We start from the raw sequence: 19,713 nt of genomic DNA on the forward strand, positions 1-19,713 counted from the left end.
GGGCCCGCGGCCCGGCACGGGCACCAGCACGGCCCCGTACAGTGGCGCCGGGACCGGCACCGCTCGTCTCCGCCCCCCGCCCCAGCTCCGGCACAGCTCGTCCCCGCCCCGCGGAGCGGCACCGGCACAACACGGCTCCGCCCCACGCACCGGCACCGGCACCGGCACCGGCACAGCCCCACCCCACGCACCGGCACCGGCACAACACGGCTCCGCCCCACGCACCGGCTCCGGCACTGCACGGTCCCGCCCCACCGAGCGGCACCGGCAGCGGCACCGGCACGGCCAGTCCCCGCCCCTCGTACCGGCACCGGCACCGCGCGGCTCCGAGCGCAGACCGGGTGCCTTCAGCATCCCCAGCGGAGCGGCGGAGACCGGCAGGGCTGCGGGCAGCGGGCCTGGCCCCTCCCGGGACCGGGCACGGCGAGGCGGGAGCAGCCTCGGGGACACCGACACCCGCCGGTGGGATCACAGGCACCGGAGGGATCACAGGCACCGGAGGGATCACCGGCACCGGAGGGATCACGGGCACACAATGCCCCTCCATGTCCAGCTGGGCAGCCGCAGCTCCCGTGTGGCAGTGTCACAGAGCCCGGGAAGGGGATGTGACCCTCCTGTCCCCAAGAAACAGGGCAGTGGGGAGCCAGCACCCACGGCACGCGGGCTGGGGGCTGCAGCAGGAAGGATGCACAGGACTGCAGGAGTGAGGGGAGCGGGTGACAATCGGCAGGAGGAGAGGAGAGCCAGGGCAGGAGGGGATGAGGGGACTCAGGTCAGCTGGACTGGGACAGCATCAGGCTGTGGCACAGCGCCGGTGGCGTGGGGACCCATGGGGACGTGGGGCAGAGCCCAGGGGCTGCGCTGCTCCTGCTCACACAGCCCAGGCGATCCCAAAAGAACTCACAGCACCCCAAAATGGGGCTCTGAAAGATGAGTCCTCCAGTGAGTGCCAGCACTGATGGGGCCTGCAGGAGCCGGGGCTGGGAGGGATTTCCCAGAGACCCGCAGTGGTCACCACCACCCCAGAGTGTCAGTGCTCATCTGCTTCCAGCAGCACGGACATGAAACGGTGCACTAAGCCTTGCAGCAGGTGAAAAAGCCTCAGAAAGCTGAGCCTGATGAAACACATCCCCCCCTTTCCCATTCTGGTCACGTCTGCAGGTCTGCACTGCTGAATGAGACCCACTGTCTGACCGTGGCACTGTCCTGCCCTCGGAATAAAGAGCAGCCACACAGGATTGTCCCCACTGAGGCTCACTTAGACTTGGTTTGGCCCACAAAGGGAGCTCAGCTGAGAGACCCAATGAGCACCACAGCCCCACAGAACCATTTCTGACCACTCCCAGCTACTTCTGACCTGGCCAAAAAGCCGTGGATCGAAAGTGAGATGAGGACATTGCAGAGTGACCGCTCGTCCATCTCCCTGTGCAAGGAGGCCCAGGACCAAGCCTGTCTCTCCTGAGCTTGATCCTCCCTGCTCAGGCCGGCTTCCCACCCCTCCACACCACCACCAGGAATGAGAGGAAAGTGCTTTTAAGAGAGACCATGTTTTCCAGGAATTCCTAGAAGCTTTTATTCACAGAAGCTGTCTGTCAGGGATTTGAGCTTCTTGCTTTCTCTTCTTCAGAGTTTCTGACTTGCCCAGCCTGTGGAACAAGATGCCAGTGTCAGGTCCGAGCTGCCTCCCCTCAAAGGGACACGGCTTTCCATGATAGCGTGCCAGGAATGTCAGGCCAGAGAGCCCCCTCTCTTCTGGCCCGACAGCCAGCCGGGACAGCAGCTTGTCTGCCGTGTGTGGGACCACGGGCTGCAGCAGCGTCCCGTACACGCGCAGGCACTCCAGCGTCACGTGCAGGATGGTGTCCAGCCAGAGCTGCTCCGCAGCGTCCCTTCGCTCCAGTTTCCAAGGCCTGTGCCTCTGGAAGAAGCCGTTGGTCTGCCTCACACACTGGGCAATGCATTCCAAAGCCTTGTAGATCTGGAAGCCTTCGAAATGACCGTGCACCTGCGCAGGCAGCGAGGCCACCGCCGCCACGAGCTCGTAGTCCTCGGCGCACGCCCTGCCCGTGCCCTTTGCCTCCCCGGAACCCGGGACCTTTGGGAAGCAGGGCTCTGAGAAGCGTGGGTAGGTGTTGCTGGGGTTAATGCTGGGGGCTGTTGAGCGATTCAGCAGCCCCCCGAGCGCATCTGCCAGCTCTGAATTCACCAACTTCACCACTTTCTCATCATAGTAGTCACAATCCCTCTCCGGGACGCCCTGCCGCAGCAGGAAGTAGCGGAACCCGTCCACGCCGTACTGCCCCATGCACGCGCCGGGGTCCACCACGTTGCCCAGGCTCTTGGACATCTTCTGGCCCCGCACGGTCCAGTGGGAGTGCACCAGGATGCGCTCGGGGGGCTCCAGCCCTGCCGCCAGCAGCAGCGCCGGCCAGTAGAGCGCGTGGAACTTGAGGATGTCCTTGCCCACGACGTGGTGCGCGGCCGGCCACCACGCGCCGTGCCCCTCGGGGTACCCCAGCACGCTCAGGTAGTTCACCAGGGCGTCCACCCACACGTAGATGGTCTGGGTGGGGTCACTGGGCACGGGGATGCCCCACTGCAGCCGGCTCCGCTCGCGGGACACCGACAGGTCTGGCAGGTCCTCGTCCAGCCAGCGGAGCACGCTCTGGTAGAAAGGGTCAGGAAAAATGGCACGTGGGTTGTCCCGGAGCCAGTTCTGCAAGGGAGCCCGGAACGCTGAGAGCCTGAACATGTAATTCTCCTCCTTGGTCCAGTGCACCTGGGACAGCAGGAGAGGAAAGGATTATGGCCCCAAGAACAGGCTGGCAATTTGCACACACCGCTCTCAGCACGGAGGTTGTCGCACAGTGCCCGTCTCTGGGTGTCCTCCCATGCCAGGGGAAGCTCTCAGCACCTCTCCATGACAAGAAGGAACCTTCTTACCCAAGACAGTGCCTCCTTGGGATCCCCAGAACACACCTGAGGACTCAGGCACCTGGGATGGTTCAGCATCCTGCTTCTAAAAACACTTGTAACCCTGGGAAGGAACACCTTTCCAGCTGCCAGGTTGATGTGACATCAGAAAGGAGTTAGGGAGATAAGAATACACCTTAATGACATACTTTTGCAATAGTAGCGGAAAATCATGTAAAGACAAATTGACATTGTAATTCCTGTCCTACTGCCACTCCCGGTGCCTGCCTTTGTTCTCCTGGGGCTGTACTCCTCTTTTTCCTCAGTTTGTGCTTTAATGCATCTAAGTCACTAACTTTGTTTGCTTACAGCACTGACAGCACTTCTCCCCCACAGTTAAATCCATTAAATGACACATTCAGCTAAACCAGTGAAAACTTGGTGGGTGGATGTGGTACGAGTGAGCTGTGTAAGGCACTCAAGGATCCGTGGCTGGGTCAGCAATCTTGCAGTGTGCAAGGAAGACCTGAAGAGCATCACTCAAAGACAAGCTGAACATCCCCACCCCCAGGCTCCACCGGATGCCAGAACCCACTCACCACAAGCCTGGGGATTATGGCATGTGCAAACTCCCCCTTTTCCTTCACAAAATTCCCAAGGAACAAACTGCCCAACTGCCTCTTCCAGGCTGGAGATAAACCCTCCCATCCCTTCCCACCACACTGCAAGAGCTTCTCTGCTCCTTGCACTCTCCTGTTTCCTTGGACAGTTCAACACACAGGCGAGGCCAGGAACTGTTCTCAGGGTCTTTGAGGCCTATGAGTGTTTTAGGTCTAAAGAATAATTACTTTGCCTGGAAACTTATCTTTTCCCCAGTTGTCTTAGGTGCTTTCTCAAGAGTTACCGTCTGCCAATCCAGCCCTTTCTGGGTGGACCAACCCTCCTACATCCCAGCCTCATACAAATACCACAGGGGCACAACCTGAGCTGAGCTCAGAGTAGGATTATCTGTAGCTGCTGGATTAAACCCACACCTTCTAGAAAAGAGTGGCAGAGAGACGCTGGGGAAGGTGCCACACTCCTGGGCAGGTGATGTTACAGTGCTTTAGGCAAGGCCAAAACCCTTCTCAAGATGGGTAAGGCTCAGAGGCCAAACTGAACCGTCTCACAAAACAGGTGTGAAACGCTGAACCCCCAAGGAACCCCTCCATTAGATACACCCTCATCCTCCTGTTCAGCTGACTTCTCTCATGTCCCCTGGAGAACACCAGCCCAGGCCAACAGCCTGTGCACCCAGCAGGGGCCGAATCCTTCCCGCTGCACGTAGCTACAACGCGCAGCTGCCAGCTGGGGTCTGGCAGCTCTCTGTCACTCTGCTGAAGGACAGGTGAGTCTCAGCCAACACCAGTTAATAAAAGGCTAGGTGAAGCGCTGGACAGCCCAGTGCGGCGGGGCAGAGCGGCAGGCGAGCGCGCAGTGCCGCTGCAGCCCCGTTACCTCGTGGCCGCTGTCCAAGGACACCGTGCAGCGCCGGCCCCGGGTGTCGGTGCGCTCGGCCAGCTGGCTCTCGGGCACGAAGCTCTCCTCGGCCGTGCAGTACCAGCCCTCGTACGAGCCCTTGTAGAGCACCCCTCGCTCGCACAGAGCCCCCCAGAAGTGCCGCACGGCTCGCCGGTGCCGGGGCTCGCTGGTGCGAGTGAAGTCGGTGTAGGAGACGCCGGCCTGGGTCAGGGCCCGGCGGAAGAGCCCCGAGACGCGCTGGCAGAGCTCCGCGGGCGATGTCCCCGCCGCGGCCGCGGCCTGCTGGATCTTCAGCCCGTGCTCGTCGGTGCCTGAAACGGAGAGAGGCCGTGGGGAGAGGCCGGAGCCCGCAGCCCCGCGGGCACACAGGGGCCCGGGGACACGGGGAGGGGGGTCAGCCCCGGGGCCGGGGCTGCGGCTGGCCCGTGCAGAGCCGGGCCGGGCCGGCGGCGCGCAGGCGGCGGTGGCGGAGCAGCGCATCGGCCAGCAGCGCCGAGTACAGGTGCCCGATGTGCGGCGGCCCGTTGGCGTAGAAGATCGGGGTGGAGAGCAGCAGGCGGCGGCCGGGCCCGGTGGCGGCGGCGCGGCGGAGCGGCGGCGGGAGGCGGCGGGGCGGCCGCCACATGGCGGCGGCGGCGGCACCATGGAGGAGGCGGCGGCGCGGAGCGGCCGGAAGGGGCGGAGGGCGCGAGGGCGGCGGGTCCGGGCCGGGCCGGCGGGGCCGCGACCGGCGAGCGGCGAGCGGCGAGCGGCGACATGTTCCGCTGCCGCACGGGCCTGGCGTGCGCCCTGCGCTCCGCAACGCGGGGCCGCGCACACGCGGGTCAGTGCCGGGAGCGGGGCCGGGAGCGGGGGGCACCGGGGGGCACCGGGCGCGATTGCCGCCGCGGCCGGCACAGGCCCGGGGCCGATCGCGGCCGCTTTGCGGAGGGCAGCGGTGGTGCCGCGGGGTCGGGGCGGGCACGGCGGGCGGAGGTGCGGATGCTTCGGGATCGCGTTTGGGACCGCGCGAGTGCCCCGGGGCTGGCCCGGAGCTCGGGCGCCGTTGGGGTGCCGGTGGCTTCGCCGCGGGTTTTGTCACCGAGAAGCGCCTTGGGCAGCGCTGAGCGGGTGGAGCTGGGGCTGAGAGAGCCCGAGCCGCTCCCGGGAGCACCGGCCGCTGGCTGCCATTCGCTGATGGAGAAATAAAACGCGGTGCAGCGGCTCAGCCGCCGGTGCTTCTCGTCCTGCACCTGCACCTGCTCACTTCCACCGGGGATGCCCTTCTTGCCAGCAAAAGCCCGTTCCTCGCCGGTGGTTTATGCCGGTGCAGCGAGCTGTGTGAGCAGAGGGAGGCTGGTGCCGGTGTAACCATGTCTGCTGGTTAGCTCAGCCTTTTTTTTTTTGCTTTTGCTGAAGCCAGGTGCATCCCCGGACAGGAGAGGCCTGGAGAAGGTGCAGGAACCAGCAGCAGATGTGTCTGTGCTCGGCCAGCCCGGTGCGGCTGCAGGCTCCAGCTGCGGGCAGCCTTTCCAGCTCACTTTGTGCACTTACCCCTTCATCTCACAGATGTTTTGGTCTCCACAGCTGCCCGGAGCACGCTGTTGTGGCTCAGGATAACGCCCCGCGGTCGCTCAGATGTGAGGCTGGGTTTTCCAAAAAAGGAATTTGTTTGGGTTCAGAACTGACTTAGTCTCTAAATTTCCAGACGTGCCTGTGTATTGACAGTGTTTTTGTGTTGTTTCTCCAATAAATTGTGTTCCTTAGGCACGTTGTTGCAGCGCTGGAATGTGCCCCCAGACCTGCAGCTGAGCAGACAAGTGGCTAGCACAGGCGTGCCTGGAAAAAAGGGCAGTAATTCGGTTTTTGTCCTTATTATGGGCTTGTCCACCTTAGGAGCAGGTGCCTATGTAAGTAGAAGGTGGTTCCTGGGAAGAAGCCGCAATCCATCTCTCCTGTCGAGCATTTGCTGTATTCCAGCTCTCTTTACTCAGCTTTTGATCTCTGTAGCTTTATCTCTGTTTCCTCCTTCAGAAAACTTCAAGGGGAGCTAAATGGAAATTAACTTCTTACGATTACTTGGGTTTTAATTGTAATTTCAGTTACCTTTTAAGTTTTTTTGCCTTAAAGGCACTCTTGGGTTTTGTTTTTTTTTGTTATGACCAGCCACAGCTCTGTCTGTTGTCTTGTGACGAACAATTCCTTGACAAATCTCAGTTCAGAACATTTGTTTAACTTGTGTAAGTATACCAAATCAACTGCCAGCTGGGGAGCATTTATGTTCTTCTTGAAAAGGATAAAGGTTTTCAGCCTCACTGAAAGAGTAAATGACATTCCCAAAGAGCTGAAGAGTATCAGCATTGCCTGGGAGTGGATAGATCTCGAGTTTGAACCACACAAATCTTTGTTTCCAAGCTCATTCTCTAGGAGGATCATATTCATTAAAAGTTCCAAATTCCAGTTTTCTTCTAAGGAAGCTCCTGGGAAAGGGGAAAAAAAAAAAATCACAACAGTGCATGGAAGAAAAATATTTTCCTATTTCCTTTAAATATAATTCTTTCCTGTGCCCTGCTGCCCTTTTTTATTGGCAGACAAGGTAGCTGAAATTACAAAGCGCGCTCTGCTTTTCCCAAGACCTGTTTAATCAAGAATCCTTCCTAATATTCAGCTCTTTCCCTCTTCTCTTCCATTGCCTGTCTTCCCCTGCAGTTTTGCAATGCCATCAGCTAAGATGCCCTTCTAGATCCCTGACGTCTTCAGGTGTTCCTGGCAAAGCTGGCAGCAACCTCTTGTTATACTTAATAGTGGGAGGAACAGTCACTGGGACAGGAGTTTATGTAAGACGCTTCCCTAAAGGTGTTTGTGGGGTGGGAGGGTGGAGGGGGGCACCTGTCTGTACCTCCCACCCTGTGACCCTTCACTTCCAGCCCTCTTCGTGCTCCCTGGCCTCAGGTACTTCATTTTCAAGGGACATTGCCAAATAATTTCAGGTTATAAATTGAGTATTCTCAGGTGGTGCAGCTCTTGGTGGGGAAACCTACCTTAGAATTAACCTTTCCACATTAAGTAAATCTAAACTCAAACTGGCCATCTTTGGTTTGTGTAAGGGCACAGATTATTAATTAGTGCACCTCTCCTGATGTCAGTGATGTTGGCATGCAGAAAAGGAAACAATATCTGAATATAAATGTGCTAAAGGGAAGGCAATTGTTCAGCTTGGTGGTTTCCTCGGGGAAGAGCACTGAAACATCACCCCATGTCCTGGCAAAGTTCTGCTTCTGACTAGAAAGAATTTGACATTGTCCCATTGGAAATATTTATCCTCAAGGCCTGATCTGATGTTTTGCCCGTGCATAATAGTGTTTTCTCCTAAAGGATCAGATTTAATTTGCTGTATGCTGCCCTTTGGACTCGCTTAAAACCTTCCTGATTCTGCTTGTAAAAGCAGAGGTGGTTTGTTAACCTTGGCTTTTCTGTCTTTGAGCAAAAGGCTTTAAAAATACCATTATCTTAATTCTCCTAAACACCAACAAGTTCTTGTTTTCTAATATTTCTGACATTTCTCCAATTCCCTGGACGGGCTTTTGTCCTGTGCTCTTTTTTTGTGCCTGGTGTTAAATTCCTCCATTCTTGTTTGAGACTATTTGCTGTACAGCACCAGCTTGTGAGAATTGGCAAATGAAATTTTATGTCATGCACATGACAGAGATTATCAGCAAGGCTGGGTTTTGCCTTAAAGAAAGCTTTTCTTCCCTCTAATTTTTTACCCTTGGGGAAGAATCCTGGACTCTGACCTGCTCCCAGCACTCCCAGTGTCTTCAGCTCCTGTCCATGACCAGTTTTTCTTGGAAGTTAACATGACGTGAGCGATGTTCCCTCCTTGTCTGTACCAGTAAATTGTACATTCAGGCTCTGCTTGTGCTGGTTCCCGAGTTTCACAGTCAAATAAACAGGTCAGCATTCAGCTGGAAGAGATTCCATGGCCAAGGGCAGTGCCTGGAGCAGCCGTGGCTCGAGGCCCTGCTAATGTCAGGGTGTCCTGGCACCACTGTGCCCAGAGAAAGCCAGTCAGGTGTTGGCTCTGCCCAGCTGCTCTGGGCTTTGGGAGCTGGGAGATGCTTTTTCTTTGGATTTGTCGTCCATTTCTGCAGCCTTGTGTTGTGTCATGGCCCAGCTTGCATGGGGTGCTGGGGCTGGTTTGGCTGCATTTCCTTCACTGGAGCTGGTTCCCCTTGGAGCAGGTGTGCAGCCAAACACCTGCAGGAGGGTTGATTGCTTCTGGGAAGCAGCCAGACACGCGAGGCTCCTCGCACCACGTGGAGCAGGCCATTTTCTGAGCACATTCTCAATCCAGGGATGTGTATTTTGCCCCTCTCGTTGCCACTGGCTTTTCCAGCACGTGGTGGGTGGACAAAAGCCTGTCAGGGGCAGCAGCAGGATGGTGCCTCGGTGCTGTAAGGTGCACAAATGTCTCCTGTCTGTCTGCAGGTGTACAAATTACTGCAGGACAGCAAAGAGCGATACGCCAGCCGGCTCGCGAGGATCAACCGGCGCTCCCAAGACGATGACTCCCCTGCCCCAGGTGGGTACCAGCCTGCCAGGTCAGGGTTGGCTCTGTTCTTCATGAGCTTGAGACCCCCAAAACAAACAGAACAGAGCCTCTCTGGAAGCACAGATGTGCCTTTGTAGGATTGCACCTCTCAGGGTGCCGTTGTTTCGAATTCCCATTCAAGGCCAGGTTGGATGGGGCTTGGAGCAGCCTGGGGTAGTGGGAGGTGTCCCTGCCATGGCAGGGGGTGGAACTGGATGAGCTTTAAGGTCTCTCCCAACCCAACCCATTCTGGGATTCTGTTGTTCTGTGACTTCCCAGCACAGAGGACACTGCTGGCTCCATGACCCAGAACAGGCTGTTTTACAGACAATCCTGAGGATGAAGCAGGATGTCTCCTGGGGCTGATTTCTTTGTTTTACTCCTGTGATAAAAAGAGAAAAGAGTGAGCCCTGCTTCTGCCTTTTACCTCTGCACAGCCTGGCAAGGACACTGATTCCAGAGGGCCTCTTTCCCTGGCTGCTGGAGAGCCTGTTCATCCTGGAGTCAGCCCTGAGTTCTGGTGCTGATGCTGAACTGCCTGGTTTGTCCCTGCCCATGGATTAACCACGTGTTGCTCAGCAGCAGGACCTGCCTGTGGGAGGAGGTGCTTTCTGCAGGAACTCAAAAGTTGTCTCCTTGAGCAGAATTACAGAAAAACATGCCTTGGCCTTTTGGGGAACTTTCTTTTCTTATAAACTGTTCACTGGTTGGCCAGTGCAGAGTTTAGGGCTTGCTTAGAAAAAGCAGTTTGCAGAAATCTGACTGATTCCTGCGGGGAGCAGCTTTGGGGGAAGCAGCAGTGGGGTTCTGGGGCAGAAGGACAATTTCCAAAGGAAGTCTGGATGTGAAAGGCCCCTGGTGACACACTCTGTGCCCTGGGGCTGGGCCATGTGTCTGCATTTGCAGTAAGTTGTCCCATCTGTCACCTGCAGCTCCAGACACTCATCCCACGGTCCCATCCCACGTCCCTTTCCTGCTCATCGGGGGAGGAACTGCTGCTTTCGCTGCTGCCAGATCCATCCGGGCCCGCGACCCCGGAGCGCGGGTAAGAGCTGTCCTGCTCCGGAGCTCTGCGTGGGCTCCCTTTTGCCTGCTCCCGCTCCAGCTGATGAGTTTCCTGGCCAATTAAAGGTGCTGATTGTGTCTGAAGACCCTGCCCTGCCCTACATGCGCCCACCCCTTTCCAAAGAGCTGTGGTTTTCCGATGATCCCGACGTGACGGAGACGCTGCGGTTCAAGCAGTGGAACGGCAAGGAGAGGAGGTAGGTGGCACTGCAGGTGCCAGGGCAAAGGAGAGTGGCTAGTGACTCGGTGACAGTGACCAAACTGTCCTTGGGAGAGAGCCAGTGGAGCACTGAGGGGCAGGGGAGGGTGTTGGCAGGGGTTGAGGAATTCTGCATCCCGCCGGAGCTCGCTCAGTGCTCGGTACCTCTTGAACTTTGCTGTGATTCCCTGCAGACGTGTCCCTCTGTGGGCAGGAGTCCTGGGAAATTGGTTAATGAAGGTGAAGTTCCACAGGTTAGAGCAGAGCTCCAGAGACACGGGATCACACTTGATTTTTGGGACTTCTGTGATTGAGCCTTACTTGGTGGTTGGACTTCATGATCTTTTCCAACCTGACCAATCCATGATTCCGTGATCCGAACTTCAACAGTGTGAAGACCCTAATTCTTAAAAATAGATAATTAATTGTGGAGCTTCTTATGGATGCACAGAGCTGTCTTTGTCTCACTGGACTTCCTGAAGATTTCTGGTATCCCAGAGCAAGGGGAACCTGTTTGATAACGGAGCTTTTCTCAGTATCTATTTCCAGCCGCCGTCTTTCTACGTGCCTGTCCAGGACCTGTCTTCTGTGGAAAATGGTGGGGTGGCAGTTCTGCCTGGCAAGAAGGTGGGTACAGCAGTGGCTCTTGTTCCTACAGCTCTTCCTGAGCAGAGCCTGCTCTCTAAGCTGGTACTGAACCACTGGACTTGCAGGGGAAGCTGACTGGGAAGGGGAATTTGGGTAAATTTGGGAAAAATGTGATGGACCAGAGATTATGCTAATCTGAGGTGAAGTTTGGAAGTGGGAGAAGCCAAGAGGAATAGCAGTGAGCTGAGGGAAGATGATGAGGAGGAGAGAAGGATGAGTTCGGAGTCTGGGCATGGGACAAAAGTATGTAGAGCTTAGAGATGGGGTGTGGCAAGTGGGAACTGGGCTGTGTGGACTGGGGGGAAGGTGAGGAGAACACAGAGATCGAGGTAGTGGGTGATGAGGTGAGCAGGAGCACTGTGCCAGAGCAGCAGGAAGTGGAGAAATTTATGGTGAACCTTCCAAAATATTTCTATCCTCAGTTGTTTGTGTGTTGCTATGATAAATGTCAGTGATTCCTCTGCCTGCTGAGCCGTGCTGTGTCTGAGCCCATTTCACACTCAGGCCCTGGGAAGATCAACCTGAGTTACAGAGACTTCCAGAGAAGTTGTCTCAATTCCCACTTCCAGTCTTCTCACTTCCCCTCTCCCTAAACCCTAAACCTAAAGGTGGGAGAGTGTTAATTCCAAGTTTGCAACTCTGCTCAGTAGCCCACGAAGTGAAGGGCTCGGGCTGAGCTGGGTTCATCTTGCAGGTTGTGCACATGGATGTCAGAGGGAACACGGTCAAGCTCAGTGATGGGACCCAGATATCCTACGACAAATGTCTCATTGCCACTGGTAAGTGCTGTGTTCTCTCTCTTGTTCCTGGTCTTGTGCCAGGCTTTTTATTTCAGTGACATTTAGCTAGAGATAGATAAATTCTCTAGAGTACCTCCCCTGTGGAGAATTCAGCCTGGAAAAGAGAAGGCTTTGGGGAGATGTTTGAACCTTCCAGTGCCTCAAAGGGCTCCAGGAGAGCTGGAGAGGGACTTTGGACAAGGGTCTGTAGTGTCAGGACAATGGGGAATGCCAGAGGGCAGGGTTCCATGGGATACTGGGTTGCCCAGAGCAGCTGGGGCTGCCCCTGGATCCCTGGAATGCCCAAGGCCAGGTTGGACACCGGGGCTTGGAGCAGCCTGGGGCAGTGGGAGGTGTCCCTGCCATGGCTGGGGTGGAACTGCATCAGCTTTAAGGTTCATTCCAACCCAAGCATTCTTTGGTCCTATTTGAGAAGAAGTCTCTGCAGTGTCAAACATGATGTGGAGCAGTCACATGAAGGACACTTGTGCAGACAGCCATGCTGGGTTTTCTCCTGCCTTGAATCATCAGATTTTTTGGGACATCCAGGCAGCAACAGGGATACTGGGATATTCTTGTACTGGAACAGTTTGGGAAGCACAACTGAGGTCCAAGGCAGCTTTGCACTGTCTGGATATCCAGTGCCATGGCTGTGGTGTCATTAGTCTCCCTTCTCTCCTCGTTGTGCCCAGGGGGATCCCCAAGGAACCTGCCAGCCATCGAAAGAGCAGGAAAGGACGTGCAGAAAAGGCTGACCCTGTTCCGAAAGGTAACCTCCTCCAGGTGCTGCCAGTCCCAGTGAGGCTGAATACATCAGAGACACTTAGCACTCTTTTCAGTTCTTACTTCTTCTGCTTTGGGTGGGGACAGGCCTGCCTTGGCACTGCTTCCCTCAAATGATGCCCAGGAATCCATGGCCTGCTTATTCTTTTTCCCAGGCAAGAAATCAGGGTAGAGTCTACTCAACCACTCACCTGCTTGCCTCACCCTGAGAGCTGTAACTCTGTGTGGAATTAGAGGGTTTAGGTATTTTTTCTAAATTTTCCCTCCTGGTGACTTTGCTGCACCTTCCAAAGTGAATGAAGACCATTGAATATGACCAAAATGCTTTCTGCTGCCATTCCTGTTAGAGAGGATTGGAAATGGGGGCAAATGTTCTTTCAGATCGAGGACTTCCGAAGGCTGGAGAAGATTTCCAGGGAAGTCAAGTCCATCACAATTATTGGTGGTGGTTTCCTCGGCAGCGAGCTGGCCTGCGCTCTGGGAAGGAGAGGTGAGCGTGTGTCCCCAGCTGTGACAGGCACTGAGTGGCAGCAGCCCCACATTAGAAACTTCTTGTAAGTCCTCAACTGCTCAGTTTTAGCACAGGCTCGGTGTTTTGTTGCCTGTGTGACCAAGGTTTTCCCAGCCCCTGACCACAGTGGTGGGAGCTCTGCAGGCCAGTGCAAGCTGCAGCCATCCCACCCTCTGAAAAGTCACTCTGAAATCTGTTCTCTGTGCTCAACACCACCCTCAAACTATGATTTTGGGTTTTGGGAACTGGATGATCTTTGAGGTCCCTTCCAAGCCAAAGCATCCTGTAATTCTGTGATTTCAAAGAGGTGGTGAGCAGCTGGATTCAAACTGTCACTGAGTGTGTAGGGCCTTTATGGTAATTTTTTTAAGTTTTTGCCAAAATTCCAAGCATTTTCCCTAAAAGTCTGTTATCTAGACTTTGCAGGTGTGTGTGAAACAGTAGACAGTCACTTTGTGACTCCTTAGGAGTCAGAACTTCCAGACTGGGAAACTTCTGTCAAGCTCCTTGTGTAAAGTGTGTGTGTCCCATCATCTGCTGCTGCTCTTTATCCTGCTGCTCCGTGCTTCCCTTCCAGCACAAACCCGGGGCCTGGAGGTGATCCAGCTGTTTCCAGAGAACGGCAACATGGGCAAAGTCCTGCCCGAATACCTGAGCAACTGGACCACGGAGAAAGTCAGGAGAGGTGAAGCTGCTGAGCGGGTTTGGGCTGCTGGCTGCTGGGCAGCTGCTCCTGGGGACACCCAGGAATTTTTTTGGGTGTGGCCTTGTCATCACATGAGATTTTGATTGTCATTTCAGCAGCTTTCAGACTTTTTAGCTGGGTTTCTGCTCGTGCTTCCCCCAGAGCTGCACTAGCACATGCAGCAAAGCTTGAGGGGCTCTGTCTCAGTTCCTCACTGGGCATCTGTCTGCACCAGCCACCTGCTGCAGGTGGGACCTGCCCTGAGCAGGCAGTGACGTGTCCTGTGCTCCTTTCCAGAGGGGGTCAACGTCCTGCCCAATGCCGTGGTCAAATCCGTCTCTGTCTCCGGCAACCGGCTGGTGATTAAGCTGAAGGACGGCCGGAAGGTAAACGGGAAAGCAGGGAGAGAGTCACGTGTGCAGGGCACACAGGGAATTACCATCCTGATTCTGCATTCCCAAACAGGTGGAGACTGATCACATTGTGGCTGCCGTGGGGCTGGAGCCCAACGTGGAACTGGCCAAGTCAGCGGGGCTGGAGGTGGACTCGGACTTCGGGGGGTTCCGGGTGAACGCAGAGCTGCAGGCGCGCTCCAACATCTGGGTGGTGAGTGTGGGCACAGCCCCCACAACATCTGGGTGTGAGTGTGGGCACAGCCCCCACAACATCTGGGTGGTGAGTGTGGGCAGTGTCCCACATCTGGGTGTGAGTGTGGGCAGTGTCACACAACATCTGGGTGTGAGTGTGGGCACAGTGTCCCACATCTGGGTGTGAGTGTGGGCAGTGTCCCACATCTGGGTGTGAGTGTGGGCAGTGTCCCACATCTGGGTGTGAGTGTGGGCAGTGTCACACAACATCTGGGTGTGAGTGTGGGCAGTGTCACACAACATCTGGGTGTGAGTGTGGGCAGTGTCACACAACATCTGGGTGTGAGTGTGGGCAGTGTCACACAACATCTGGGTGTGAGTGTGGGCAGTGTCACACAACATCTGGGTGGTGAGTGTGGGCAGTGTCCCACATCTGGGTGTGAGTGTGGGCAGTGTCCCACATCTGGGTGTGAGTGTGGGCAGTGTCCCACATCTGGGTGTGAGTGTGGGCAGTGTCCCACATCTGGGTGTGAGTGTGGGCAGTGTCCCACATCTGGGTGTGAGTGTGGGCAGTGTCCCACATCTGGGTGTGAGTGGGCAGTGTCCCACATCTGGGTGTGAGTGGGCAGTGTCCCACATCTGGGTGTGAGTGGGCAGTGTCCCACATCTGGGTGTGAGTGGGCAGTGTCACACATCTGGGTGTGAGTGGGCAGTGTCCCAGCTGTGCTGCTGCAGTGGGACCCTGCAGTGACAGGAGGAGGTGAATGGGGTGAGCAGGAGCGAGTAAGGAGAGCAGGGAGAGCGGTTGTAGCGCAGGCCCAGAGCCTGGTCAGGCACTGCAGCCGCCTGGTTGCCGTGGTAACCACGGCAAGTTTGGAATATTTATGCTGTGTAAGAGGAGTTGGGGTAACCTAAAGATAGCCTGGATCACTCGCTTGCATAAGAGTCCCTTGGTGGGCGTTGAGACTTGATTCCTCTGGAAAACGTACCTCATGCTGCTTTATTTTTCCAAAGACTGGGGAGAAACGCCGAGAAACTGGGAGTTGTGTAGTCCAGGGAGTGGGATGAGGTAGTGTTGGTGTTTGGGGTTTGTCAGAAGGACTCAGTTCCTTGTTCCACCTCTCCCCGACGTGTTTTGTTGGGTGGAAGCTCTCCCTGCCGCGCTGCTCACGGGCTGCTTCTCTCCAAGGCAGGGGATGCTGCCTGCTTTTATGATATCAAACTGGGCCGGAGGCGTGTGGAGCACCACGATCACGCCGTGGTGAGCGGGAGACTGGCTGGAGAGAACATGACAGGAGCTGCAAAACCCTACTGGCACCAGTCCATGTTCTGGTAATGGTCCTTTCCTCCTTGGGGGTTCCTTGGTTGGCCACATTGCAGGAGCCTGTACAAGATACACCTCGGGGAGTGTCTGCTTCCCAAGAGGAGTGAAACCACCTCAGCAAACACCTTGTACAGCCTCGTGTTCCTAAAGCTCAGGGCGGGGGAGGTGTCTGAGCATTTGCTGCTCTGCCCTCACCTCCCTCAAGTGTTTTTCCTTCCTGTAGATCCCAGTTTCTCCCTGAGCGAGTCCCATTCCACAGAGCAAGGAGCAACACAGAACAGCCCTTTCCTCAAAGCAGCCTGACTTACAGGTTGAATTTAGCAGCAGCATTTCTGTTACAGTTATCTGAAGTTCCCCAGCCCAGTCTGAGTGTTGCACTTTGCTGAACTGATGTTTCAGTAGCGAAGCATTGCTGCATGCAGGTGTGTCTGAAAAGTTGTTTTCCAGAGAGAGGTATCAGGAAAATGGGAAATTTTGCTGTATTTTCCTGCAGTTCTTTTTAAAACAAAATGTATGAAAACAGAAAAACCAAACAAAGCCCCACAAAAAAATTAAAATGCAGAAAGCTGTTAGGCCAATCAAAAATCCCAAATCCTGTTTGTTAACAGGATTTCAAATATGGGTAAAAGAGTTTTAGTTTTCTCAGGGAAATCCCCACAGAAATAGTTATTTACGACTTGCTATCACTTACCTGAACTCTTGGTCTGTCCCGCCTGGACTCAGGGCCCAGAGCATTTCTCACTTCACTTTTAAACAAGAAACATAGAGCCACAGAATCCTGGAGGCTGGGAAAAACTTCAGAGGTCACCAAGTGCAGCCGAGGACACAGGGGCAGGCATTTCCCAGGGGTGCTTTCCCCTGGGATGCTCTCAGCCATGAGCAGCTGCAGGTGAGGGAGGGCTGTGAGTCGCAGCCCCGTGGTTGCTGGCAGGTGTCACACTGTGCCAGCCCTCACAGAGTGACACTTCCCCCGTGCTGAGGAGCTGGGAAATGACAGGAATCCCTCATGCATTTTGTTAGTGTGCTCAGGATCCTGATGCTCGTGGGGAGAAGGTTGTGTGGAGACCTCACAGCATCCGAAGGGGCTGCAAGGAAGCCAGAGAGGGACTGGAGTGACAGGACAAGGAGGAGTGGCTCCAGACTGACAGAGGGGAAATTCAATATATGGAAGAAATCTCGCCCTCTGAGGGTGATGGGCCCTTGCTCAGGGTGCCCAGAGCAGCTGTGGCTGCCCCTGGATCTCTGGAAGTGTCCAAGGCCAGGCTGGATGGGGCTGGGAGCAGCCTGGGACAGTGGGAGGTGTCCTTGTCCATGGAATGACAGAGTAGAAGAGTGGAATGAAACGGGAATTTGAGGCCCATTCCAACCCAAATCATTCCATGATCCCTCCTGAGCTCCAGCTGATCACAGCTGCCGTGTTACTGGTGTTCCTTGCAGTAACCCCAGTGTGTGCTGGAGGATTCTGGCCAGGGAGGTGTGCGTGAATTCGTGGGTTTGTGATGGACCTGTCTCCTCAGCATCCTGGGAAACACTTCACTTCCTGGTGCCAAACCACAGCTGCTTGCTCTCCTATCAGCACCCCAGTTCAGATCTAGGTGCCCAGTTCAAGAAGGTGTTAGGGCAAGGTTTTCTTCTCTTTAGTCTTTCCTAAATGCTCTCAAAAATATTCTCTGAATGACAGACCATGCTGCCAAGCCTGGTGTGGGTAACAGCACTGCTGGAAGCTGGGATGCCTCCAGCTGCCTCCCAGAGAGCAGGCCTGAAGGATTTCTAAGTTTTGGTCAGTGAGTTGGTTTTTCTGAAGCTCATGGCCATGGGCTTGTCATGCCTTGACTCCTTGTTCCACCTGTGAGCGCAGAGGAGACTCCGTGCCTCAATGTCCAGCACCGCCCACACCACGCTGGAGCAAGGCCTGGAGCACGGATGGATGGAACTGCCTTGGATTTGTCTCACTGCTGCTGCAAGTTACTTTATTCCCACTTCATCCCTAGGAGTGATCTGGGCCCCAACGTGGGGTACGAAGCCATTGGCCTCGTGGACAGCAGTTTGCCCACAGTGGGAGTGTTTGCCAAGGCAACAGCGAAGGACACGCCGAAGAGTGCGACAGAACAGTCAGGTGGGGACTGGGGAGCTCCTGCACGAGCTGCTGTGGGGACCACAGAGTCACCCTGACCTCTGAGAGCACGAGGAAACAGCAGTATGCTCTCTCATTTCTGGACCAAGCTTTAAAGGCTGAGCTTTCATATTAAAATGTGATTAAAACACAACATTCCTCTAAGATCACATCAGGGAACGCTTGTACTGCCATGCAGACTTTCCCAGGGAAGTTTGATCTCCTCCGTGGCAATAAAAGGATCCGTTTGGGACAGCAGAGACTCTGGATCCAAGCATGTTTATTTTGTATCTGCTGCCTGGAGCAAGCACACTCTGCTGCCCTTTGCATTTGGGGGTGGAAGTTGGGGATTGTCAGTGTTGTGCTCCATGTTAGGATTGTTTTCATCCTTGTGTTAATGAAACTTAACTTTTGGGGAGCACAATTCAAAGGGAAACACCTCAGGCTCCTGCAGAACTCCTGAGTCTGCTCCCATCATCACATGTCCTGCCCTGGGTGTGTGACTCCTCCTATTTCTGCCTTAGGGACTGGAATTCGATCTGAGAGCGAAACGGAAGCGGAAGCCTCAGAAGTTCAGATCTCTCAAAGCTCTTCACCAACGCCTCAAGTCCCAAAGCAAGGAGAAGATTACGGCAAAGGTGTCATATTCTACCTCAGGGATAAAGTCGTGGTGGGAATCGTGTTGTGGAACATCTTCAACAGGATGCCCATTGCTCGGAAGGTCAGTGCAGGGCGGGGATGATGGACAGGGGGGTTTGCTAGAGCGGGGCTTTTCTTGTGGAAAAATCAATCTGTCAATTCAAAGTGAGGATAAATAAAGGCAGATGCTGTGTCTGGTGTAGAGCTGGGCAGTATGCAGTGGGAGCACTGTTCTGGGTGCATTGGGGGAGCTGTCCCTGTGCATTTTTGTATTTTTGCCAATTTTTTACACAAATAAATGGGGTGTGTGCTCCAAGCCTTGCCTCAGCATGGCTGGAACTCCAGGTCTGTGGTAAGTACAGGCTGGAGTCACAGTGACGGCACAGGCCTGAAATGTCCCATCCTTGTGCTGCCTTGTCCCATGACCAAGCGCCTGGAACAGTCTCAAATGTCACCATTCCAGAAACAGGCACCGTGGCTGGAGCAGTCCTGAGCAGGGTTTGGTGTGTCTCCACCCCCGTGGGCCTGTCCCGCACCTCCCAGCTCAGCTGAGTCAGAGCCGGGTCAGGTTTTAACACCCTTGAAGAATTTTGGTTGTTTAAACTATGGGAATGATCCCACACTACCCTTGGGTGATCTGTCCCAAGACAAACTATTCATGTTGAAAGTCTTTGTTGATATCTAATCTGAAGATGCAGATGAAACATGTTGCTTCTGCCATCCCTAGGGAAGGGAGGATCCTGCCTTCCTTCCTGCCTTCCTCCTTTCCTCCCTCCCTCCCTTAGCAGTCCTTACCCTAAATCCATGGTCTCTTCATCTTGTCTAGAAGTTGCAGGTTCAGGCCAGGTATCCTGGCTCCAAGCCAGCGCCAGGCTCACCTTTGCAGAGCTGAATCACTTTTTTAAAACACTTGTTCTCTCTGGCTGTAAAGGGAAGCCCAGAAACAAATCCCACGGGGACAGGAGGTTGGTTTTCCTGCTGTTCCTGTCGGCAGGTGATGGTACATTTGGGACTCCCGTGTGAATTTGTTGTGTCGTGGCTGTCTCAGTCAGGATCCAAGGAGTTCCTGGCCTTAGCTGTGCCAGTCCTGCAGCACTGGCTCTTTACAGGATGTGTGGGATTTAATGTGTTCTCCTTCCTCCAGATCATCAAAGACGGGGAGGAGCACGAGGACCTTAACGAAGTAGCAAAGCTCTTCAACATCCACGAAGACTGAACTCCGCAGCAGGAACAGCCCGAGGGAGTGGGCTGCTGGCTCTGTGCACCCCTGCACCTTGGGCAGCTTCCTGGGAGCACTTGGGAATATTCCACTCACCCAAGCCCACTGTTTGCACCAATAAAGTCAGATTGTTGTAGTCACCTGCTCCTTCCTGCAC

General features: G+C 55.1%; 2 protein-coding genes across 4 annotated transcripts; one reads left to right on the plus strand and one right to left on the minus strand.

Annotated features, from left to right (window-relative positions):
- Nucleotides 1-1,531: 1,531 nt before the first annotated feature.
- MARS2 (methionyl-tRNA synthetase 2, mitochondrial) lies at nt 1,532-5,059 on the minus strand. The gene is made up of 3 exons (XM_005527493.3): nt 4,858-5,059; nt 4,411-4,745; nt 1,532-2,779 (listed from the first exon to the last, which is right to left on the minus strand). Exons 1-3 carry the CDS (start codon nt 5,057-5,059, stop codon nt 1,577-1,579), a joined length of 1,740 nt encoding a protein of 579 aa, XP_005527550.2. The 3' UTR covers nt 1,532-1,576.
- An 83-nt stretch (nt 5,060-5,142) lies between these two features.
- Nucleotides 5,143-19,696, plus strand: AIFM1 (apoptosis inducing factor mitochondria associated 1). Of its 3 annotated transcripts, none has more exons than XM_005527360.3 (16): nt 5,143-5,257; nt 6,181-6,323; nt 8,902-8,995; nt 9,937-10,049; nt 10,136-10,266; nt 10,805-10,895; nt 11,611-11,695; nt 12,388-12,464; nt 12,860-12,968; nt 13,567-13,674; nt 13,972-14,060; nt 14,140-14,280; nt 15,451-15,593; nt 17,577-17,701; nt 18,223-18,419; nt 19,482-19,696. In XM_005527360.3, exons 1-16 carry the CDS (start codon nt 5,191-5,193, stop codon nt 19,551-19,553), a joined length of 1,785 nt encoding a protein of 594 aa, XP_005527417.2. In that variant the 5' UTR covers nt 5,143-5,190; the 3' UTR covers nt 19,554-19,696. The 3 variants fall into 3 exon arrangements, with proteins under 3 accessions (XP_005527417.2, XP_014112004.1, XP_087918828.1); XM_014256529.2 differs by lacking the exon at nt 6,181-6,323 and adding an exon at nt 7,123-7,250 and having other exon boundaries at nt 5,145-5,257; XM_088062702.1 differs by lacking the exon at nt 5,143-5,257 and adding an exon at nt 5,820-6,053.
- Nucleotides 19,697-19,713: the final 17 nt, after the last annotated feature.

The sequence above is a fragment of the Pseudopodoces humilis genome, chromosome 15, assembly GCF_049639895.1.
Source record: "Pseudopodoces humilis isolate 2021_Gansu_Grassland_sample_001 chromosome 15, ASM4963989v1, whole genome shotgun sequence".
NCBI classification, from domain to species: domain Eukaryota; kingdom Metazoa; phylum Chordata; class Aves; order Passeriformes; family Paridae; genus Pseudopodoces; species Pseudopodoces humilis.

Bases quoted from the DNA above. Each gene is read 5' to 3' on its own strand.
- MARS2 (XM_005527493.3), bottom strand. From the start codon at position 5,059: ATGTGGCGGCCGCCCCGCCGCCTCCCGCCGCCGCTCCGCCGCGCCGCC. The intron at 4,746-4,857 runs GCCAGCCGCAGC...TCTCCGTTTCAG, and splicing joins CCCGGCCCGGCTCTGCACGG to GCACCGACGAGCACGGGCTG. The intron at 2,780-4,410 runs GTAACGGGGCTG...CTGCTGTCCCAG, and splicing joins CCTTGGACAGCGGCCACGAG to GTGCACTGGACCAAGGAGGA.
- AIFM1 (XM_088062702.1), top strand. From the start codon at position 5,888: ATGTGTCTGTGCTCGGCCAGCCCGGTGCGGCTGCAGGCTCCAGCTGCG. The intron at 6,054-6,180 runs GTGAGGCTGGGT...TGTGTTCCTTAG, and splicing joins CGCCCCGCGGTCGCTCAGAT to GCACGTTGTTGCAGCGCTGG. The intron at 12,465-12,859 runs GTAACCTCCTCC...ATGTTCTTTCAG, and splicing joins GGCTGACCCTGTTCCGAAAG to ATCGAGGACTTCCGAAGGCT.